General features: G+C 42.9%; 1 protein-coding gene across 1 annotated transcript in view; it reads left to right on the top strand.

Annotated features, from left to right (window-relative positions):
- Positions 1–23689, top strand: part of LOC311099807 (pappalysin-1-like) — a gene marked incomplete at both ends in the record, with an annotated part of 62658 nt that overhangs the window by 22346 nt on the left and 16623 nt on the right. The window contains 3 exons of the mRNA XM_084140556.1: positions 1602–1794; positions 2072–2193; positions 16568–17069. Coding sequence (XP_083996682.1) covers positions 1602–1794; positions 2072–2193; positions 16568–17069 — 817 coding nt within the window. The remainder of the gene's footprint in view (positions 1–1601; positions 1795–2071; positions 2194–16567; positions 17070–23689) is intronic.

Consider the following 23689-nt stretch of genomic DNA (forward strand, 5'->3'; position numbering starts at 1 on the left):
CAAAAAAAGTGTTAAACAAATCAAAATATATTTTAGATTTTAGATTCTTCAAATAGCCACTCTTTGCCTTGATGACAGCTTTGCACACTCTTGGCATACTCTCAAACAGCTTCATGAGTTAGTCACCTGGAATGCATTTCAATTAAAAGGTGTGCCTTGTTAAAAGTTAATTTGTGGAATTTATTTCCTTCTTAATGCGTTTGAGCCAATCAGTTGTGTTGTGACAAGGTAGGGGTGGTATACAGAAGATAGCCCTATTTGGTAAAAGACCAAGTCCTTATTATGGCAAGAACAGCTCAAATAAGCAAAGGAAAATGACAGTCCATCATTACTTTAAGACATGAAGGTCAGTTAATCTGGATATTTCAAGAACTTTGAAAGTTTCTTCAAGTGCAGTCGTAAAAACAATCAAGCGCTATGATGAAACTGGCTCTCATGCGGACCGCCACAGGAAAGGAATACCCAGAGTTACCTCTGCTGCAGAGGACAAGTTTATTAGAGTTAACTGCACCTCAGATTGCAGCCCAAATAAATGCTTCACAGAGTTCAAGTAACAGACACATCTCAACATCAACTGTTCAGGCCTTCATGGTCGAATTGCTGCAAAGAAACCACTACTAAAGGACACCAATAATAAGAAGAGACTTGCTTAGGCCAAGAAACACGAGCAATTGACATTAGACCGGTGGAAATCTGTCCTTTGGTCTGATGTGTCCAAATTTGAGATTTCTGGTTCCAACCGCCTTGTCTTTGTGAGACGCAGAGTAGGTGAATGGATGATATCTGCATGTGTGGTTCCCACTGTGAAGCATGGAGGAGGAGGTGTGATGGTGTGGGGGTGCTTTGCTGGTGACACTGACAGTGATTTATTTAGAGTTCAAGGCACACTTAACCAGCATGGCTACCACAGCATTCTGCAGCGATACGCCATCCCATCTGGTTTGCGCTTAGTGGCACTATCATTTGTTTTTCAACAGGACAATGACCCAGAACACACCTCCAGGTTGTGTAAGGGATATTTGACCAAGGATAGTGATGCAGTGCTGCATCAGATGACCTGGCCTCCACAATCACCCGACCTCAACCCAATTGAGATGGTTTGGGATGAGTTGGACCGCAGAGTGAAGGAAAAGCAGCCAACAAGTGCTCAGCATATGTGGGAACTCCTTCAAGACTGTTGGAAAAGCATTCCTCATGAAGCTGGTTGAGAGAATGCCAAGAGTGTGCAAAGCTGTTATCAAGGCAAAGGGTGGCTACTTTGAAGAATCTAAAATCTAAAATACATTTTGATTTGTTTAACACTTTTTTGGTTACAACATGATTCCATATGTGTTATTTCATTGTTTTGATGTCTTCACTATTATTCTACAATGTAGAAAATAGTAAAAATAAAGAAAAAGCTTTGAATGAGTAGGTGTGTCCAAACTTTTGACTGGTACTGTATATTACTTCTTAGGGCTTCCCTAACCATCCCCTATTGGTTAATTCAACCTGTAAACCTTTAATCTGCTCTAAAAGAAAATAAATCTCACTTAGTTTACATGAATACATAATCTACAAACCATCATATTAAACTATTTCTGATTATCTCTTCCACGTAGATGACGACTGTACGAACTCTTTCACCCCCAACCAAGTTGCCCGGATGCACTGCTACCTGGACCTTATTTACCAGACATGGCAGCCCGAGTCCAAGCCACCTCCTGTGCCCATGGCACCCCAAGTGGTGGAGCAAGAGCATGCCGCAATTACCCTGGAGTGGTTCCCGCCTATCTCCGGCCACTTCTACGACAGGTGAAATTAGCTGGACGAATGGGGCAGGCAGCACAGTGGGGGTATTTTTGCATTGACCTCCACTCCGCAGATATTTTGGATAAATGGGTTGACTGTCTGTTTGGATCACATCTAAATTAACACCTGTCTAGTTTGACTATCTAAGTGAGTAGTACCTGCATGTCTATATGGCCTCTATTTAAATGAGGGCCAGTTCAATTAGACTGTATCTAAGTGAGTGTGTTTCCATATAAACTGTATCTAAGTTGGTTGCTGTGCCTGTCTGTTGGTTTCCTAGAGAAGTGGGATCAGTGTGTGATAAATGCACAGAGGGCCGGGTCCTGCTGCAGTACGCATCCAACTCCTCATCCCCCCGACCCTGCGCCCCCTCTGGACACTGGAGCCCCCGTGAGGCCGAAGGTAAGCAGCCAGGTCACCCATGATACAAGTTAGTATTCAACGTCCATCCATGTCTGAGGACTTCGGAAGATGACGTGGAAACCGGCCAATAGGGGCAACAGTGAGCGCTGTTACCTTCAAGTAGGTTTTGGTTTTGATAGGGCGTTGTGGACAGTGATGATGGATGGGCGTAAGCTTATGTCTCTGATTCCAAAGGTTGCAAGTTCGAATCCAGTTATAAAATATGTTTTTTATATTTTTGTTTTAAGCCTATCCCAAACCTTAACCCTTACCTTAACCATTCAGAGTTAATGCCTAACCATAATAATTTGGAGTTAATGCCTGAACTTAACCCTAACCTTAAAAATTTGGAGTTAATGCCTAAACTTAACCTTAAACACTTCGAAATTTGACATTTGGAATAACTTTGAAATTTGACGTTTGAGAAACATGGATGAATGTCTAATTCAGATGTGAGACTGTGAGAGTTAGTAGAAGGTAAGACTGCTATATCCTGGGTTATTTATTACCACACGTCTGTCCGTGTGTCTGTTTGTTTCTCTGACTGACTGGACAAACTCAGGGCCTAGCCCACTGGCTCTCATCTCTGTCTCACCCAGGCCGAAACAACTTACCCACCTAATTCACGTCCTCCATTCATCACTGAAACCTCTGTAACCTTCACATCTCAGTGTACTTCTCCTTACTCATTTTACCCATTCATTTACTTTTACTCGCCTGGATTCTAACCATCCTACCCCAGAACATACAGTACATACAGTAGCTACTGTATACCACCCACCCTGCCTTGTAAGGCATGCCCACCCACCCACCCCACACACATTCTCAATGTAACCCCACCCTGTCAATAACACACCTGAACTTCTTCCCCCTATGAATCCTCCTTCTGTCAAAACACCCCTCCCCTCCTTTTACTCTTGCTGATAGTATCTTCCCCACATCAGTAAACTCAAATCCCACTCTTCCCTCTAGGCCAGTATCATGCTCTATTTGGCTTCTGCGTCAACTCTCAAACATGCAAATCATATGGTCGCTGAGTCGAGCCCCAAAGATGCAAATGATTCATCTGTCACAGCCCTTGACACGAGCTAAGGGATGCAGAGGGAGTCAAAGTTGAGCCGGCGTTCCCAAGGGAATGGAGATTCCATATCCCAGAAATCCCAAATGTGGGCTCACAGCGACAGGCATGGTGGGAACTGGGAAGAGCTCTCCTCTGATCATGTCTGTAATATAATTTTTCCCATTTGTTATCAGGGAAAGTGAGGACAGTTAATGCTAAAATCAGCAGCATTCCTGAAATAGGATGCATTTTCTCCCCCTCGCTCCCCCAGCTCTTGCAGTGGATTTTAGAACAACTGTAGAGGGACCAGAATTAGGGAGGTGGAATTTGGCCTTTATAAATAGTCTGCACAGCTGTGTACCTCTGACCGCTAGCTGGCTTTGGCAGCTGCAGTATTAAGCATTGTTCAGAGTGTGTTTCAGAGTGTGTTTCAGAGTGTGTTTCAGAGTGTTTCAGAGTGTGTATCAGTGTGTGTATCAGTGTGTGTATCAGTGTGTTTCAGAGTGTGTATCAGTGTGTGTATCAGTGTGTATATCAGTGTGTGTATCAGTGTGTATATCAGTGTGTGTATCAGTGTGTGTGTTTCAGTGTGTGTTTCAGTGTGTGTTTCAGAGTGTGTATCAGTGTGTGTATCAGTGTGTATATCAGTGTGTATATCAGTGTGTGTTTCAGAGTGTGTATCAGTGTGTATATCTGTGTGTATCAGTGTGTGTTTCAGTGTGAGTATCAGTGTGTATATCAGTGTGTGTATCAGTGTGTGTTTCAGTGTGGGTTTCAGAGTGTGTATCAGTGTGTATATCAGTGTGTGTATCAGTGTGTGTATCAGTGTGTGTATCAGTGTGCATCAGTGTGTGTATCAGTGTGTATCAGTGTGTGTATCAGTGTGTGTATCAGTGTGTGTATCAGTGTATATCAGTGTGTGTATCAGTGTGTGTATCAGTGTGTGCATCAGTGTGTGTATCAGTGTGAATCAGTGTGTATATCAGTGTGTGTTTCAGTGTGTCAGTAAATCTGCCATTATTATCACATACAGAGGAAGCCTGCTGGCTACTTTCACAGCTGATACTACCTGTACATTAGGACTAGAGCAGTACTAGATCAGTCTATTAAATCTAGTCTAGATATAGAGATACAGAGGTCTTAAAACTCTCTCCTAGGTCCTCTGATAAGAAATAAACTGATAAGGAAAATATGATCCCTACTGTGTTGGTATGTTGATAGAGATGCCATGATGGCACACTTCCCCAAGCTTCAAAGTTATTCCATTGTTATTCTGTGGGTATGAACTCATTATATATATATATATATATATAAAAAAAAAGAAGGTATTCACAAACTGTAAGTCGCTCTGGATAAGAGCGTCTGCTAAATGACTAAAATGTAAATGTAAATAAAATGCTGCAGTCTTTCAGGGTCAGAGCTAGTGTCTGTAGAATCCAGTGAGATCTGATCAGCTTGGCAGGTGTCCGACAGCACATGGCTAATAATGAACACAGTGACTCATTGGGCTCGGGATCAGACGGGCGCTAGAACGGTGTGCGTGTCTGTGTGTGTGTCTGTTTGCAAAGTCCTTGCTCCACACAGGCTACAGTGTGTGTGAGAGGCATGTCTGGGCTTGTCCGCTGCGCTGTGTGTAAACCTCTCTCTGATTTCCCAATTGGAAGCGCTCATTGTTAGCAAGCAACAGATTTCCACTCCCCTGTTTACACACCGATGCTAGTCCATCACAGGCTCCTAACAGCTGCCTTCTCGTGTGTGTGTTTGTGTGTGTGCACGTTGTCTCTGCAGAAGTGACAGCTTATGGCAGTCAAGTAACTGCCACCCACAGACATCCCGACGATGCAAGCAAGCATAATTCCAATGCCATTAGTGTGTGTATGACGTGTGGGCGTGTGTGTGGTTGAATGGGTGGCTGAGTGGTTGAATATGTATTGGAGTGTGTCAGTGGAGGCTGGTGAGAGGCGCTATAGGAGGATGGGCTAATAGTAATGTCTGGAATGGAATAAATGGAACAGAGTCAAACATGTTCCATATGTTTGATGTGTTTGATACTGTTCCATTTATTCCATTCCAGCCATTCCAATGAGCCCATCCTCCTATAGCTCCTTCCACCAGCCTCCACTGGTGTGTGTGTGTGTGTGTGTGTGAGTGTGTGTGTGTGTGTGTGTGTGTGTGTGTGTGTGTGTGTGTGTGTGTGTGTGTGTGTGTGCGTGTGTGCGTGTGTGCGTGTGTGCGTGTGTGTGTGTGTGTGTGTGTGTGCAAGGGATGGTGGGCATGTCCAGGCATGTGTGTGAAATATGGCTGGGGGAAGAGAAAAACCAGAGGATGAATAAAGAGAGGGAAGAAAGCATGTGGATGGGAGAAACCACTCAAGATAGTTAAGTGAATTGCATGTGGTTTGTGACATTCATGAGGAGGATTTTGCAGCTGGTTGGAACCAGGAGAGTGTGTGGCTGGACGTGAAAGATCTGTGATGTGTGTGTGCAAAGTCATGCATGCACACATGTATACAGTGCCTTCAAAAAGTATTCACACCACATTACTTTTTCCACATTTTGTTGTGTTACAGCCTGAATTTAAAATTGATTAAATTTAGATTTTGTGTCACTGGCCTACACAATACCCAATAATGTCAAAGTGGAATTATGATTTTAGAAATATTTACAAATTAATCAGATTATAAAAGCTGAAATGACTTGTGTCAATAAGTATTCAACCCCTTTGTTATGGCAAGCCTAAATAAGTTCATTAGTAAAAATGTGCTTAACAAGTCACATAATAAGTTGCATGGACTCATTCTGTGTGCAATAATAGTGTTTAACATGGTTTTTGAATGACTGCCTCATCTCTGTACCCCACACATACAATTATCTGTAAGGTCCCCCAGTCGAGCAGTACATTTCAAACACAGATTCAAACACAAAAACCAGGGAGGCTTTCCAATGCCTCGCAAAGAAGGGCATCTACTGGTAGATGGCAAAAAAAATAGGAAAGCAGACATGAAAATCCCTTTGAGCATGGTGAAGTTATCAATTACACTTCGGATGGTGTATTTGTATTTGTATTTATTAGGGTTCCCCATTAGCTGCCGCCAAGGCAGCAGCTACTCTTCCTGGGGTCCAAACATATTAAAGCACTTACATTACATATAAAACAAAAGATAAAACAGTACATCATATAACATTATTACACCACTACATATCCACAGTACATAATGTTTAATACCACCATACAACAATATCACAATGTGTGCATATGCATGTGTCTGTACCTTTGTGTGTGTCTCTTCACAGTCCCCGTTGTTCCATAAGGTGTATTTTTACCTGTTTTTTTTCTTCAATCTGATTCTACTGCTTGCATCAGTTACCTGATGTGGAATATAGTTCCATGTAGTCATGGCTCTATGTAGTACTGTGCGCCTCCCATAGTCTGTTCTGGACTTGGGGACTGTGAAGAGACCTCTGGTGGCATGTCTTGTGGGTTATGCATGGGTGTCCGAGCTGTGTGCTAGTATTTTAAACAGACAGCTATATCAATACACCCAGTCACTACAAAGATACAAGCGTCTTCCTAACTCAGTTGCTGGAGACGAAGGAAACCGCTCAGGGATTTCACCATGAGGCCAATGGTGACTTTAAAGCAGTTACAGAAATTAATGTCTGTGATAGAAGAAAACTGAGGATGGATCAACATCATTGTAGTTACTCCACAATACTAACCTAAATAAAAAGAAGGAAGCCTGTACAGCAGCGGTTCCCAAACTAGGGGTCGCGACCCCATGTGGGGTCGCCTGAAATGAAAACGGGGTCGCGAGAGAATTTCCAAAATCCCCCCCGAAAATAATATACATATACAAAAATATATACATATTATAATATTGTCTTTGTATCTCAAAATCATTGTAATGTGGTTAACCTTCAAAATCAAAATGAAAATTATTCAAATATAAATTATAAAACGATTCCAGAGAGCGCCCTTAGATCATGGGAAAAGGCTGCACTTGACTGTTGCACTTGAATCATTCCCAAGGAATGGCTAGGCCCACTACGCTATGAAACCACACACTTTTGCAGAGACTTTGATATTACCGGCCGCAATTGATATGGTGAAAACAATGTGTGGGAAGTCAGAGGCACAGAATCTCACATCAATACCTTTGTCAGATAACACTGTTAAACAAATAATTTATGCTTTTGCTAACAATCAAGACTGAACGACTCAAAATCTCCCCAGTTTATGGTCTCCAAATGAACGTTAGCTGTGAGGGCCGAGATGCACATGCATTGACTTTTGTTCGCTATATATGTCAGGGGATGCTATTCATGAGAACATATTGTTCTGTCTCATGATTCCCGGGCATGAAACGGCACACGGGATGTTCAGTGTGCTGCGTGGCTATGTTGACGAAAAACAGATTCCATGGAATCGAATGCTGGGCTTTTGCAGAGTTGGGGCTCAATCTATAGCGGGACGGCGGGCAGGACTCTGCACTCTAGTTAGGAATGTGGATGCATTGTATGATAGACTGAGAGCAACTGGCGGCAAAAGAGCTGAGCACAGAATTCGGAGATACACTGCAACAAGTAACTTTGATTGTAAACTACATTAAACCACATCCATTGCGCACACGCCTGTTCGCAAAACTATGTGGAGATATGGGATCAGATCATGACAATGTTCTATTTCACACCAAGGCTTGATGGTTATCAAGGGGGAGTGTTGGAAAGATTTTTCACATTGAGAGAGGAACTGTTGTCATTAACAATGGATGTAAAAAAAACTGACATGGTTGACTTTCTGTGTAATGAAAAGAAAATGTCTCCTTGGTATGTTAACAGACATATTTGGGAAACTGAACAAACTGAACGCAAGCATGCAGGGGAAATACAAAAACATTCTACAGTTGAATGACCGAATCAGTGAATTCAATCATTCTTATTGGAGAGAGAGTCTTTCAAAAGCGAATCATGCCCCCTTCCCTCGGCTGTGCATGTTTCTAACAGAAAACAGCATCAGTAAGTGTCCCACACGAGTGATGACTGCTCCCCTCCAACACTTGGAAGAGCACTTTGGGACCTACCTCCCAATCCGTTTGACTGTGATCCTGACTCAGTTGACATGCCAGTAAGTGAAATTGAACAGCTGATCGAGCTGTCATGTGACCGAATGCTGCAGACAACGCATTCACGGGTCACTACGGAGGAGTTTTGTTTCCTGACTCAAAGGGAATATCGTAACTGGGAATTCGGAAATCTCCACCAACCAACTTCATTGCGTTCAAGACAAATGGGAACTTGGAAAAAAAGAGATCAGACTGGCAAAATTGTATTGAATGGTCATCCAACTCGGGAACTCTGGCCTCTTTCTAGAGCTCCGACTTTCCGACCTGAAGATCACTGACTTCATGATTTTACCTCATATTTTTTTAGCTCCCATTTGTCTTGAAAGCACCATAAAACTCATGGTACCCTTCACCAGCTCATATCTATGTGAAGCTGGATTCAGTGCTCTCGTCTGCATTAAAACGAAATATCGATACATCATTATTTTTTACATGTTTGGAGTCGCAAGAATTTTCAGATATCAAAATGAGATCGTGGGCCAAAAAAGTTTGGGAACCCCTGCTGTGCAGACTAAAAATATTTTAAAAAATGCATCCTGTTTGCAATAAGGCACTAAAATAAAACTGCAAAAAAAATGTAGGAAAGAAATTAACTTTACGTCCTTAATACAAACCGTTATGTTTGGGGCAAATCCAACACAACACATCACTGAGTTACCACCCTTCATATTTTCAAGCATGGTGGTGGCTGCATTAAATTTTACATTTTAGTAATTTAGCAGACGCTCTTATCCAGAGCAATTAGGGTTAAGTGCCTTGCTCAAGGGCACATCAACATATTTTTCACCTAGTCGGCTCGAGGATTTGAACCAGTGACCTTTCGGTTAATGGCCCAATGCTCTTAACCGATAGGATACCTGCATCATGTTATGGGTCTGCTTGTCATCGGCAAGGACTAGGGAGTTTCATAAAAGAAAACCTGGTTCAGTCTGCTCTCCAACAGACACTACGAGACATTCACCTTTCAGCAGGACAATAACCTAAAACACAAGGCAAAATATACACTGGAGTTGCTTACCAAGATGACATTGAATGTTCCTGAGTGGCCTAGTTACAGTTTTGACTTAAATCGGCTTGACAATCTATGGCAAGACTTGAAAATGGCTGTCTAGCCATGATCAACAAACAACTTGAAAGAGCTTGAAGAATAAGAAAATAATAATGTATAAATATTGTACAATCCAGGTGTGCAAAGCTCTTAGAGACTCACCCAGAAAGACTCACAGCTGTAATCGCTGACAAAGGTGATTCTAACATTTCTTTTTTTATAAATTTGCAAAAATGTCTTAAAATATGTTTTCACTTTGTCATTATGTGGTATTGTGTGTAGATGAGTGAAAAAAAATGTTATCCATTTTTTATTCAGGCTGTAACACAACAAAATGTGAAATAAGTTGATGGGTATGAATACTTTCTGAAGGCACTGTAGGTGTCTGTTTGTGTGTGTGTGTATGTGTGTGTGTATTAGTTTGTGTATTTGTGCGTGTATGTGCTGCTGCACCGAGCCGTGCATCGCCAAATGTTCCTGTCTGACTCTGGCCCAGATGTCGGGCCATGCTTTCATTAGCAGCGCCCTCTTTTGAAGGCGGGGCAGTGTCAAGCCTCCCTGCATTACGTGACACCATGTGTTTGTGTGTGTGTGTTTGGTGTGTTTGCTCTCGCTGTCTGTCTGGGAGAACAGGGGTTACATTCATTGGGCTCTGCTCCATTGCTGTCAGTGCTGCACACTGCAGGGACTCAGGGCCACAGAGTTCAGACAAAGTACCTGAAGAGAAAGAGCAGCTTCCCCTGCTTCATCTCCACTAGCACTTTATGATGGTCATGAGATAATGATTTGTGGATGGAGGGCGATTGGATATGTGCAGCCATGCACGTACTGTACACTCACACACTCACTTATTCTGGAGAATGTCAATCCTGAAGCGTGCTACCTGATCTTAAGCAATACTGCCTTAAAGTGATACTTTGGGATTTTGGCAATGAGGCCATTTATCTACTTCCCCAGAGTCAGAGGAACTCGTGGATACCATGTTTATGTCTCTATGTCTATTATGAAGGAAGTTATAGGTACAGTAGTTTCGCGAGCCACTGCTAACTAGTGTCAGCACAATGACTGGAAGTCTATGGGTATCTGCTAGCATGCCAAAATCCAAAGTATCCCTTTAAGGCGTTCCAGAGTTGCACTATATAAAAGCATCATCACGCCAGGACAAGTTTATTGTTTTACATTGGGATGTTGAGTGGAGGCCAACGAGGTTGATCTGGAACAGAAGGAGAGGAGCAGTGGATGTGTGCTGAAGGAAATATGCGGAAAGTCCCCAGGCGAGGGATAGGAGAGGAGCTGGACTGTCAGTGTCACCTCCCCTCCTTTATGCCTTCTGCTTTCCCCATCCGTTCTCCATCCCTCACCCCTGTCACCCACGCCAACCGTTTACAATGCAGATATTACATGCAGAGAGGTGGAATAAATGACTGACTGACATTTATTGGCCTTCTAGACTAGAGGAAGTTCTTGAAGATTGATTGCTATGTGGGATCGCTTGATTGATCAATTGATCAATTGACACCGTATGGCTGTCAAGAGACAAAACACAAGTGAGCAAGACATATTTTCATTGTGGTTCCTCTCATGCCCTCTAGTTAGGGGTCATGGCATGAATTCAAGTTGTGAAAAGTGGTGGCAGTGGCCATTAAAGTGGAGGACAACGGTTACTTCAGTGCAAGTCAGTCAGTCTGTTGTGTGTGCTATCGAGAGTGTGACTCATGACGGAGAGGCAGGCCCCTTTCTTAGAAAGCAGAGTGCATGCCCGGACATATCCCTCTATGTTTATCCATCCGTATCTCAGTCAATTCCAATCCCCTTTTCCCAGCGCTCCACGACTCTACACCGTCTGATTCCCACATAATGCCGAATGGCCCTGGCACACAGACACAGTGCTCCACATTCAACCCTACTGCAATTAAGCTGGAATTCCGCCCAATGTCTCTTTCCCCCTTTCCTAGAACGAGAGCTCTCCTAGACAGGCTAATACCCCGGTGGGATTAGCTAATCAAGTGAGAAAGCAAGGCCTCTTATTCAAAGGCCAGGTTTGGATTGTCTGATCACCCTCAGGGCCTTTCAGCAGCCTGGGAGGCAAGGCTAGGTCAAACGCTTCAGAGCTGTTTATATACCAGCGAGTAGATTTAACCCTAATGAAAAATTCAGATGAGAAGTCTTTGCAGGTGCTGTTTTAGTTGGATTTGAAAGATAAAATCTGTAATACTTAAAATTACTGTACTGGTCATTCTACAGTGTTGAAAAATAGACGTGGGTCTTGCCAAGGATTCATATAATCTTTATACATGTTTTACTTACTCTATAGATTATTTTATGGTGGATGACGATCCTGTCTCATCGTACATCTCTAATCTCTGGCATCCGTAGTAGGAGTTCCAAAGCAGGAGGACAGCCCACCATAACAGCTGACATTACAACATATTGTCAGTGGCTAAAACTCCTTTCCTCAAAAAGTCAATGAAAAACTCACCACAGAATGTGAGGGTACAGAACTCTCAGTGTATCTCAGTTCCTCAGTTACTTTTCTGTCCTTTTTTCAAAGTTACCTCTACTCTGGCCACACACACACTTATAATAATACATGTGTTGAGATAATGTGGCCTGGAAACCAAATTCTGTGCTCAGAAATGAGGTTAGCAAATGGGTTTGTTGGTTGCCAGTTTGGAAGTGCACAAAAGGAAAATGGGGAGAACACAGTGTCTGCGGCGCTGGCTTCTCAAAGCACTTGATGAATGTTGGTGTACGTCACTCTGGATAATACAAGGTATCTGTGGACTCCAAATACAGCTGGAGGAGCGCTGACCGACGCTACAGTGAGGACCCTGTGCAGGGCCCCTCTCAGTAGGAACACACCTCAGTCTGCAGCTAGTCTGCTGCCTCCCCTGCTTTACTGGCAATGAACTCAGTACACTGTCTGTCACATATAGTCCATTTCTGAGAAAAGCCAACAGCTCATTCAACCCTGATATTTCACTGACCTCATCCATGTGTAGTCAGTCAGACCACTGTTCTACAGTGCATTCGGAAAGTATTCAGACCCCTTGACTTTTTCCACATTTTGGCTTTCATGTGCCTTTTACTGAGGAGTGGCTTCCGAATGGCCGCTTTACCATAAAGGACTGATTGGTGGAGTGCTGCAGAGATGTTTGTCCATCTGGAAGGTTCACCCATCTCCACAGAGGAACTCTAGACCTCTTTCAGAGTGACCATCGCCTTCTGACCAAGGCCCTTCTCCCCCAATTGCTCAGTTTGGCCGGCCGGCCAGCTCTAGGAAGAGTCTTGGTGGTTCCAAACTTCTTCCATTTAAGAATGATGGCGGCCACTGTGTTCTTGGGGACCTTCAGTGCTGCAGAAATGTTTTGGTACCCTTCCCCAGATCTGTGCCGCGACACAATCCTGTATTGGAGCTCTACGGACAATTCCTTCGACCTCATGGCTTGGTTTTTGCTCTGACATGCACTGTCAACTGTGGGACCTTATATAGACAGGTGTGTGCCTTTCCAAATCATGTCCAATCAATTGCATTTACCACAGGTGGACTACAATGAAGTTGTAGAAACATCTCAAGGATGATCAATGGAAACAGGATGCATCTGAGCTCAATTTCTGAATACTCATGTAAATAAGGTATTATATGTATTTATCTTTATAAATTTGCACACACACAAAAAAAACTTTTCGCTTTGTCGTTATGGGGTATTGTGCGTGGATTGATTAGGATTTATATTAATTTAATCAATTTTAGAATAAGGCTGTAATGTAACAAAATGTGGAAAAAGTCAAGGGTCTGAATACTTTCCGAAAGCACTGTATGTGGGTTGTTCTGCAGAAGTGTCCTATTACTCCCAAACTTTCAGCACACGTCTTCCAACATACATTACACAGATGTAGGATCCACCACCCAACCTCTTCGCAGGACAAATGTCCTCAGATGTAGGATCTTAATTTGAGCCAGTCTGTTACAGCAGGAAAATTATTCTGCAGCAACAGGAAATGTGAATTATTATGTGGATTATAATTAATGGACATTTTTGTAGGGGTTGATCAATTTTTCGTTAGGGCAAATCAAGTCTGAAATGTTAAAGTGGAAATTACAAACATTTGTTTTACTCAAACACATTATAAGTTTGCAACAAAAGAGTGATCAAATTAAGATCCTACATCTGTATACTACTTACACACTTTGTTTGTATTGCACATTTGAAATATTTACCTGAATTCCTTACCACCCCACTAAATTTGTCACTATTGAAACATAGTGAAAAAGTTGCGATAAAGGGAGAACCATGCACAGTCAGTGGCGATTTTAGCATGTAAATCATGGTGGGGCAAACTCACCAAATTTTGTTTTGATGCATGCCAGCAAAGCCATTACACAACACAACACTAAACAATACATGAATTGCACTATAACGGTGACAAACTGTGCCCATAAACTGTTAGGGTCTACATAAAGCTGTCCCAACAGCAGAGCTTTCTTTTTAGCACCATGGAGTGAATCATTATCACTGCTACACCTGGCTATCAGCGGAGCCTTGTCTGGCAGCGAAACAGTTCATTCAGCCTCATTTACTGCCTTTTAAAAAAACAGCTGATATGGCTGACTTGCTTAAACAAATGTGGTTTCTACTGACAATTGAGATGTACAAACTATGGCATAAGGGGATGACAAGCGGACAAGAGGCAATCTGTAATTTCGATTAAGACATTAATGAGCGAGCTAGGACGGATGTAGACAATATAACAATTTGTTCAGCACTTTTGAAATGTACAGCGACAAAATTCAGAACATGGGCCGTTCTTACAGTATTCTCCCTGTACACCAAGTCAGAGCTAGCATAAATAAAGGGGGCATATAAGCAGACAATGAAAGCTCTTACAATATTCGATGATGACATTTCTCTAAAACAGGCTATAGGCTACATGTGCACCACCAACAGCTAACAGCTTACTACACAACATACACTTAGTATTACTTCCTTAGCTACAGTATACATATCTCCCTGTCCTATTACATCATTTATGCAGCAGCATACAATACATTTTTGGACTCACATTGTTGTGCTGTGCTCACTTGAACAGGAAGGTGGCACGGCGGTCCTTCGTGGGCAAATTTTATCATCTAACTTTGTCATCAAATCTGTCATTCTCTGGATTTAGTGTGCTTTCAAGACAACTTGGAACTCGGGAAAAAAAACAAGGTCGAATCATGACGTCAATGATCTTCAGGTCGGAGCTGTAGAAAGAGGCCCGAGTTCCCGACTTGGAATTTTGAGTAGGATGACCGTTCAAAACGTATTTTCCCTGTCGGAGCTCAGTTCCCAGTTTTCTTGAACTCACTGAAGTCTGAGATTTCCCAGTTCCGAGTTTCCAGTCAGGCTGGATTGACAGCATGGCCAATGTTAAATGTTTATCCTTTTAAGCTTGGAAAAGAGACCCTTAAACCCAGACTTGGACCACACACCCACTCCACTGAATAGCAGGCTAGTGATTGCTTTGCAGCACTTGCAGTTAGCTACTGATTCCTTCCAAACCACTCAATGTTGAATTTGCGATTTCCAACTTGTTGTGTAATGTTTCTGTCCAATGGCCGATGAGCACTGATACGTTTAATCTATAATTTCTCTTAATAATTTATCTTCATATGACAAGGATTGAAAAGGATTTGCCAGTAGATTGTCGACTTGATTCATGATGATGACTGCTAGCTTGCTAGCTAAGATTCTGAAAGTATAATGTTGACATGGTCAGTGCAATCAAAGCTACTGTAGATATAATGTGATTTGACATCATTTTATCTGTGGCCAATGACCTTGAGCCTTCTTGGATGGGCACTTCTAATGTAACTATATGGCAGCACCCAAGGGGCTTGAATTGTGGAAATCTCCCCATAGATTTTGCAGTGACATAGTGTCCCCATGAGTGACAGAACACTGAGCCAATCACGGCTCAATTAGAGAACATTACCAACCCCTCCTACGCTCTGCATTTTCCAATGGCTGCCCCACCACCACAGAAAGCACTGAGCTAGGCTGAAACACCTGCATGTTGGAGCTGCCTTACTCAAGAAAACAAAAAAGAGACCATGTTTGTAGGCGGCTTCATTAACAGATTTTTAATTTATTTTTTACATTGTCTGCAAACTGATATGTGACACGTATTACTGCCAAAAAAACATGCAAAACAGGCACACACACACAAAGAAATACACATATTTTCTTTAGCTAAACAGGTGGGGCTCTGCCACTGTGCACAGAAGTGATCATTTTGATTAACCTTCTATTACAGATACATTTTATAAATGTTATTTGCATACCAAATTAACAAAATAGTCAAAACATGATTTTTTACCTGATTTTCAATTTTTTTTACATTGAATTTAAATTAATATAATCTCTATTGTTCTTTGTAAAATGTTCAATGTTGATTGATTGAATTTCTCATATAGTACAAATGACTTTGTACTATATGAATTCAAGAATGTTTGTTATTGCCTTGGATTGAATTAGAACATATCATGATGTAAATAAATGTCCTACATTTTGAGATTTATTTGGGGGTGGGACAGCAATTTACACCACTTCTGTAAAATCACCCATATACACAGTATAGCACTTCACCCTTCTAGGGGTTGACCTACAGCATACTCTATACTCACGTCTATACTCTAGCTCTTCCCTGCCTGCAAACAAATTCAAACAATCACACATGATGCTCATGTTTGCAAATGCAATGACCTAACCTTATTTTTCTGTTGTATTTATTTTTGTCTGATATGTGTTTGTTGAGTCTTTTGCATGTGTATTGCCTTTATAGATACCAGGCTGTACCATCTATGCTCCCTCCTCTCAAGATACTACCTTTCTGAACTGCCTATCTTCTAAAGCTGGGAAAGACCATTGCCCAATAACTGCCAGATCCCTACATTTGTTTTGTTAAATAGTTTATTTAGTTTTTAAAGCGACTTTAAGATTCTACTTGTAATGAAAAGTGCTATATTAAATAAATACATGTATTATTATTATTATTATTATTATTATTATTATTATTATTATTATTATTATTATTATTATTATTATTATTATTATTATATGTTATGTCTGATCTGCTGTGTCTCTATCCTTTTGACCCCCAGGACCTCCAGACGTGGAGCAGGCGTGTGAGCCCAGCGTGCGCACCTGGAGCCCCAATGCTGGCATCGAGCAGTGGGTCGTGGGGCTGTCTGAGTGCCCACTGCAGGGCTGCATGCTCCAGCTGGAGTTCCCTCACCCACTGGTGCCCGACTCCCTCACCGTGTGGGTCACCTTCTTCAGCCCTGAGGAGATGGCCCTTCCCGCCATCCACAACATACTGCTCCTGACCGTCAGTGGAAACAACCTCTCATTGGGCCCTAGTAACGTGTTCTGTGATACACCGCTGACGCTGAAGCTGGACGTGGAGGAGGAGGTGTACGGCGTGCAGTTTTTCACCATGGAGCAGCATCTGGAGATTGATGCCACCCTACTGGCGTCCAAGCCCGACTGCCCGCTGTGCCGCCACTGCCAGCCACTCATCCACCGACTGCTGCGCCAGCCGCCATTCTCCCATACCCCCCATGGCGTGCTGTTGAACGACCCTGCCAGGCGATACACTGACAGGTGAGAGACCGGACTAGGGTGGTTAGCTGTTTACTGTCAGTTACACGTGACTTTGAATGCATTGACTGTGTGGGTTGTACTGTATAGGCCTGGCGTAGGTTAATGACACCTCAGGATTGCTGCGTTCTATGCTTAATGGGTGAGAAATTGCGGCATAAGCATTATCTCTTCACACTGCCAATTAATCTGATCCCAAGCCCAATCTCCTCATTGACCCTGTGTCGGGGAAAAACACTCTTATTTTTGTTCAAGTTGTTCTTGGTCAGGGGGTGAAGCGGAGCCAAAGTTAATATGCTGAGGCAAGCACTGCAGCTTCAGGCTGATTTAAGCCTGGGCCCTGCAAGCCTGCCTGCCTGCCTGCCTGTCTGCTTGCCTGCCCGCCCGCCTGCCTGTGTCCAGAGGGGCAGCTGATGTGGTCTTTCTGGCACAGGCTCCGTCTACTCCAGCCAGGCACCAGGGATCTGGGCTGTGGGCTCTGTATATCTCCCCTCTGGGATGGGCCTAAGCCTACCTCCCCTTTCTCTGGCTCTCATGCCAGCCCAGCCCTGGGTGGAGTGATACTTTGCACCAGTAGAATTAAGTGTTTTTGACTATTTTGACGAATTGAGAAATGTTTCATAGTTAATTGCGTTTTAGTGTCGGAAGAAATTTCTTTTAAAATCCCAAATTAGAAACCTCCATGAAAATGTCTCCTACAAATATAAGTGTCATGATGTTTCAATGTGTTCTTTTCAAAGACCCTCAGGCATGTTAGTGGGCCACCACCAGTTTGGTGGTTTCAACTCCACTGCCCAACACCCATTTCTCAAGTCAAAGGTCATTCATTGCTAGCCACATTTGTTTTGTGCTGGGGGAAAAAAATGTCTTGTTGATGGCTTAATCTGTGCACAGTGGAGTTTTGTGCTTTGCTTTCTTCGAATGTGCTGACTAGATAAAGGTAGCACTCTCTGTGGCGTTGCCATGTGTTGTGCCATTTCACTATCATGCTGTCAGCATGGTTCACATGAGAAGGAAATGGGTGATAAGACACGATAGGGTGAGTATGCCTGTTATGCAAGATAAAGAGGGTATGCATGCACAAGCCTACATAGTCAGTGTTTTCCATAAGTACATGGAGTAGCCAGCCAAATATAAAAAGTTGTTAGTTGTTTTGGATATCCTCTATGCCTAGGCCTAAATGATCAGGAATATTTTCTAAGTAAGATAACCTTTTTAACATTAAACCTGTCTTTCCTTGATATTAAAGTCATATATTTACAGTTTTACTGCAAGATATGAATTGCCACAATGATGTTTGTTCGTCAAATTATGTATTTTATGAGCTCTGCTTCTGTGGACAATTAGGGTAAGGAAACCAATGTGATTTTGTAATTTGGGTGAACTATCCCTTTAACAGTTTGGCCTGTCAATCAATCACTGTGGATGGGATTGTCAGGGGAGGGGTAAGTATGTTTGTGAGTCACAGTGTGAGATTGTGATTTGAAGGAGTCAGGCGCAGGAGCGTTAATCATTGAATACAACGTTTATTCCGTAGGAAACAGTTACGCTGGATAGTGTCAACAAAGTACAGGCACACGGGGAACAATAGCCCCAGAAATACAAGGTACGTGTAGCTCAACCGAGCTACACTCAACTCACAAACAACAATCACCCACAAGCACAAGGGGGGCAGAGGGAACACTTATACATGTACTAATTAGGGGATATGAACCAGGTGTGTGTAATTGACAAGAAAAGACAAATGGAATGATGAGATATGGAGCGGCAGTGGCTAGTAGGCCGGTGACGACGAACGCCGAAGCCTGCCCGAACAAGGAGGGGAGGCAGCTTCAGAGGAAGTCGTGACACACAGAGTTGTTAGGGTTTCAGACCTGTCAATCAATCACAGTGGGTGGGACTTTGAGGGAAGGTGGTAGATTAGTAATCTATTTAGAAACACTAGACTAGTCTACTCTTTCAATTGAATTTACTGTGGCAAAAACCTAAGAAAAAAGTTTGTGTTCTGTCAAATAAACATGGATTCCCTGTTGAGAAACAATATAGAATTCTGGGAGGACCCCCAGATCAAGTTTTGCTTTATCTGGGGTATAAGCAAAACTACCCAAGCGCTGGTTGATAGTTCCAGAACTTTGCAGGTTGCTATGCAGGTTTCTAGCTAGCCAACTACACTGCTAACACAATCACTTCATACTGAAGCTAGAAAGACAGCAAACTAGCTGCATTTTTTTTTCATTTACCAGTTTTTCTATTTACATTTCTCTGTATAAGTCCATAAAAATGACGCGGCTTCATGATTTCGACTGGCTGAGAAAAGCTGCCTGTCTGTCTCGTTCAGACACGTTCATCACCATGGGACACAGTATTGCAACAGTAGAGATCAAGTTTATACATTGCATGGCTGGGCAGTGGATCTGTAAAAGTAGTAGTAGTAGTGCGTTGCTAGGTAACGAGGTAAACAATGGCACTTTTTATTAATGTACTGGCCATGTGTATGTTGTCTAGTATATCATAGGCGGGATAGGTTCTAACAATGGGAAATCCGAACACCCATTGTATAAATGTACATGTCTATCTCAATTACCTCATGCCCCTGCACATCGACTCTGTACTGGTACCCCGTGTATATAGCCAAGTTATCGCTACTCATTGTGTATTTATTATTACTTTTATTATTACGTGTTATTACTTTTCTATTATTTATCTATTTTCTTTATCTCTGTATTTTTGGGAGGGCCCGTAAGTAAGCATTTCACTGTTAGTCTACACCTGTTGTTTACAAAGTATGTGACAAATAAAATGTGATTTGATGTGGAAGGTTGGACTGGTCAGGGGTAAATCATGGAGTGGTTAGGGACATAAAAAAAGTGATCATCATTCATCACGTATGCTATATTTAATCAATACACGACTTTCAAGGAGTAGGGTATTTGTTGCAAGGGTATTTGGTGCAAACATATAAGAATACTTTTCCATTTTATAAAATTAGCCTACATTATCACATTCTCTTGCTCACTCGAGAAAAGCTATTTGGCCCTGGCTTGCAAATGAAATCCCCTGCATCATTTTGTAAATGATTTTCATTAGTCTACCGATTTGAAAATGTAAATGTAGGCTAATTATAAATGTAATAATAGCATATTTTATCTACCCCATTGAACAATTGGACAGTGAGCATAAATTGCATTTCGATTGATGTATGCATCAGTACTTAGGCTATCTATTATATCTGCGATGAAAATGATTTTACAAGGATAGGTTCATTGTCAGCTGACTACTGTAGGAAAGTTATGCGTCGTCCATATGTGTCATCCTGTGAAGTGGCTGTCATGTTGCACACTATATTTCCATTCACTTTGCAAACACTCTTATCCAGAGCGACCTACAGGAGCAATTAGGTTTTTTGTAGATTTGCGTTATTCCACAAAGTTCAATCTAGCGCTGCAGTGAGTGGGAGGCTGCATAACCTGGTGAGGTAGCTCTAGCTCTACCTCTACCTCTACTTTGCTCTCCCTGAGTGAGAGAAGTGTGCACTTTGACAGACAGTCCAACAATGAGTCAGAGGGGTTTAGGAACAGACACATTTTCGGAATATGCCGTTAATCCCCTTTCATTCTCTGCTACTCACAAAATGTTTCAGAGATATCAAGTTATCATATTGCGTGTGTTTCATCAAATGCTGGTAGTCAAACAACTAATAGGTCTAATATTGCACAGCTCTTGTTATTTTCTTGTGTTTGATCTGGACTGAGTTCAATCACAAACTGATGATGGACAGCATCGGGCATCAAGATGTAATAAGCAACTAATTCTAAAACACTGAGAAATATTGAAAGTTAATCGAATACAAATTACATGACCCTCCCCTGGAGTAAATTAACAAATACAAAACCTTCCCCGGACTGAAATAAAAAAAGCATGACCCTCCCCCCAATTCCTCCATGTACCCCGTTCCGTAAATTTCGAAAGGTCCCTTAGGGGTTGTCTGAGAGGAGGGAGGAAGGTTAGGCGGGGGGATGACCCTAGTCTTCTGAGACCCCCCCTGGCCCATGGGCTAATCCTCTCCCTGACCTGGTTCCTCTGGCCTGTCAGGGCTTCAAAGCCCACCTCAGCTCTGACGTGACGGGACCCGCCAGCCCGGAAGGGAGAGGACAGCTGCCCCCACGGCCCCTTTTCACTGGGAACCCTGCCCCCTTCTGCCCTTCTCCTTCCCTCCTATATCCCCCTATGTTCTCATATGCTCTTACCCCTGTGGCCCCATGGCCTTGCTCCTCTCCTGTCAAGTCCACTGTTGCTCGAGCCCTGAGAAGACAAGCCCCTTCACATCTATTCAGAGAGCTCTGTTGTTTTCCCAGCTCTGACTGCTTGACTAGGAGGTTTTCTGTTTTGTTTTTGCCAGCAAAACAGATTAGGGATGTATAATACACTTCTTAGGTATTTGTGAGAAATAGCTTTGCACTCCAACATTAATTGTTTTAGATCGCCTCCGTGTGTGAATTGTTTTGGGGGAGGTTTTTGGGTTTGTTTGTGAGTTTGAGTTCACAGATGCGTGCAAAATGTTTTTTTTTCCAAGAGTATTATATTATGAATGGTTTTAAAGTCTTGTGTTTTGCAATACTAATGTGTACTGCAAAGAAAACATACAACATCCCCCCTTCTCCCCCCCCCCTCCTCTTCACCTCTCTTCCTCCTCCCCTCCCCATAACACATTCTCTCCATCTCCATTGCCCCCTCCACTCCAACAAAGCCCCACTGTGCCCTGCGCTCCCTCTGACATCCCTTGCATGCTCTCTCTCCATAAGGAGCTGCGTTAGCACTGAGCCTTGCATAAGCTCTCTAATATGAACCATATTGGTGAGTGGCAGACAGAGGCAGTGGAGGAGGCAGCAGCGGGTCCCTGGATGTCTGGTCGTCTCATCTCTCTCTCTCTCTCTCTCTCTCTCTCTCTCTCTCTCTCTCTCTCTCTCTCTCTCTCTCTCTCTCTCTCTCTCTCTCTCTCTCTCTCTCTCTCTCTCTCTCCTCTCTCCTCTCTCTCTCTCTCTCTCTCAGAACCCTTTTTCAGAATTCCGACCTGATTTCCCAGGGTAAAATTGGGCAAGGTCCAAAAAGTGGATATGGGGGGATTGTTAAAGTGGAATGTTCAGGAGGGGGTTGTGTTTCTCTGTGGGAGGCTGTGGAGGTGATTCTGGGCTTATTATAATTCTGCTCCCTCTGCCTCTATGGGCGCTGACCAATTTTACTGTAAAGCACTAAATTGAAGTTCAAAGGTCAATACTGGTGGTTCAGATCCCTCATAGGAATCCACAAGTTGTTATGATAAAGAGGTTATCTATAGGGTTCCCACAGTGGAGTTCCATAGGTATCTGTAGTCTCGAACCAGACAAAGTAACTGTCCATTAAAAAGTTCACCTTTTAAAGGTTAATCTTCTGTTAACTATTACCCAAATACTGTTGTTTACTTATCTTGTACTCATATTTGTGACCAAAGCTGAAAGCATAATTTGGAGGGGAAGAAACCAACCTCAAACAAAAAAACGCTTGAAATTTGCTTGGATGATAACATAATTATCTTTGGCCGAGACAGGCCTGTATGTAATTCGTCCAGCAGCCATTTCCTTTTTGCCAAATTCTCCAGTGGGATTAGGATCCTTCTTGAGACTAGGGGAGACACGAGCTCACTGCAAACAAGCAAGCTAGCTAGCAAGACAAGCAATCCACAGCTGGTGTTAAAAAAAAAGGACAAAGCCTATGGAACAACTATCTCGCAAGTCACTTCTACACTTACCGGCCAGTTTAATAGGTACATCCATCTAGTACCGGGTCGGACCCACCTTTGCCTCCAGAACAGCCTGAATTCTTCGGGGAAATGGATTCTACAAGGGGTCGGAAACGTTTGTTGCGCAATCGGTATCAAGGGACCTAACGTGTGCCAGGAAAACATTCCCCACACCAGTACACCACCGCCACCAGCTTGATGGGGCCATGGACTCATAATGTTTACGCCAAATCCTGACTCTGTCATAAGCATGATGCAACAGGAACCAGGATTCGTCAGACCAGGTGATGTTTTCCCACTCCTCAATTGTCCAGTGTTTGTGATCACGTGACCACTGGAGCCGTTTCTTCTTCTTGCGTTCCGAGATGCCGTTCTGCACACCACTGTTGTACTGCACCGTTATTTGTCTGTTTGTGGCCCGCCTGTTAGCTTGCATGATTCTTGCCATTCTGCTTTGACCTCTCTCATCAACAAACTGTTTTCACCCGCAGGACTGCCGCTGACTGGATGTTTTTTGTTTGTTGCACCATTCTCGGTAAACCCTAGACACTGTCACGCGTGAAAAGCCCAGGAGAGAAGCCGTTTCTGAGATACTGAATCCGGCACGCCTGGCACCGACGATCATACCCCGCTTAAAGTTCCTTAGGTCACTAGTTTTGCCCATTCTAACGTTCAATCGAACAGTAACTGAATGCCTCGATGCCTATCTGTCTGCTTTATATAGCAAGCCAATGTCACGTGACTTACTGTCTGTAGGAGCGATCAATTTTCATGAACAGGGTGGTGTACCTAATAAACTGGTGTATTTCAAACGATGTGGTTTGTAAGGCCTACTAGCTGTTTAGAA

The sequence above is a fragment of the Coregonus lavaretus genome (genome assembly GCF_964263955.1).
Source record: "Coregonus lavaretus genome assembly, chromosome: 24".
NCBI lineage: Eukaryota > Metazoa > Chordata > Actinopteri > Salmoniformes > Salmonidae > Coregonus > Coregonus lavaretus.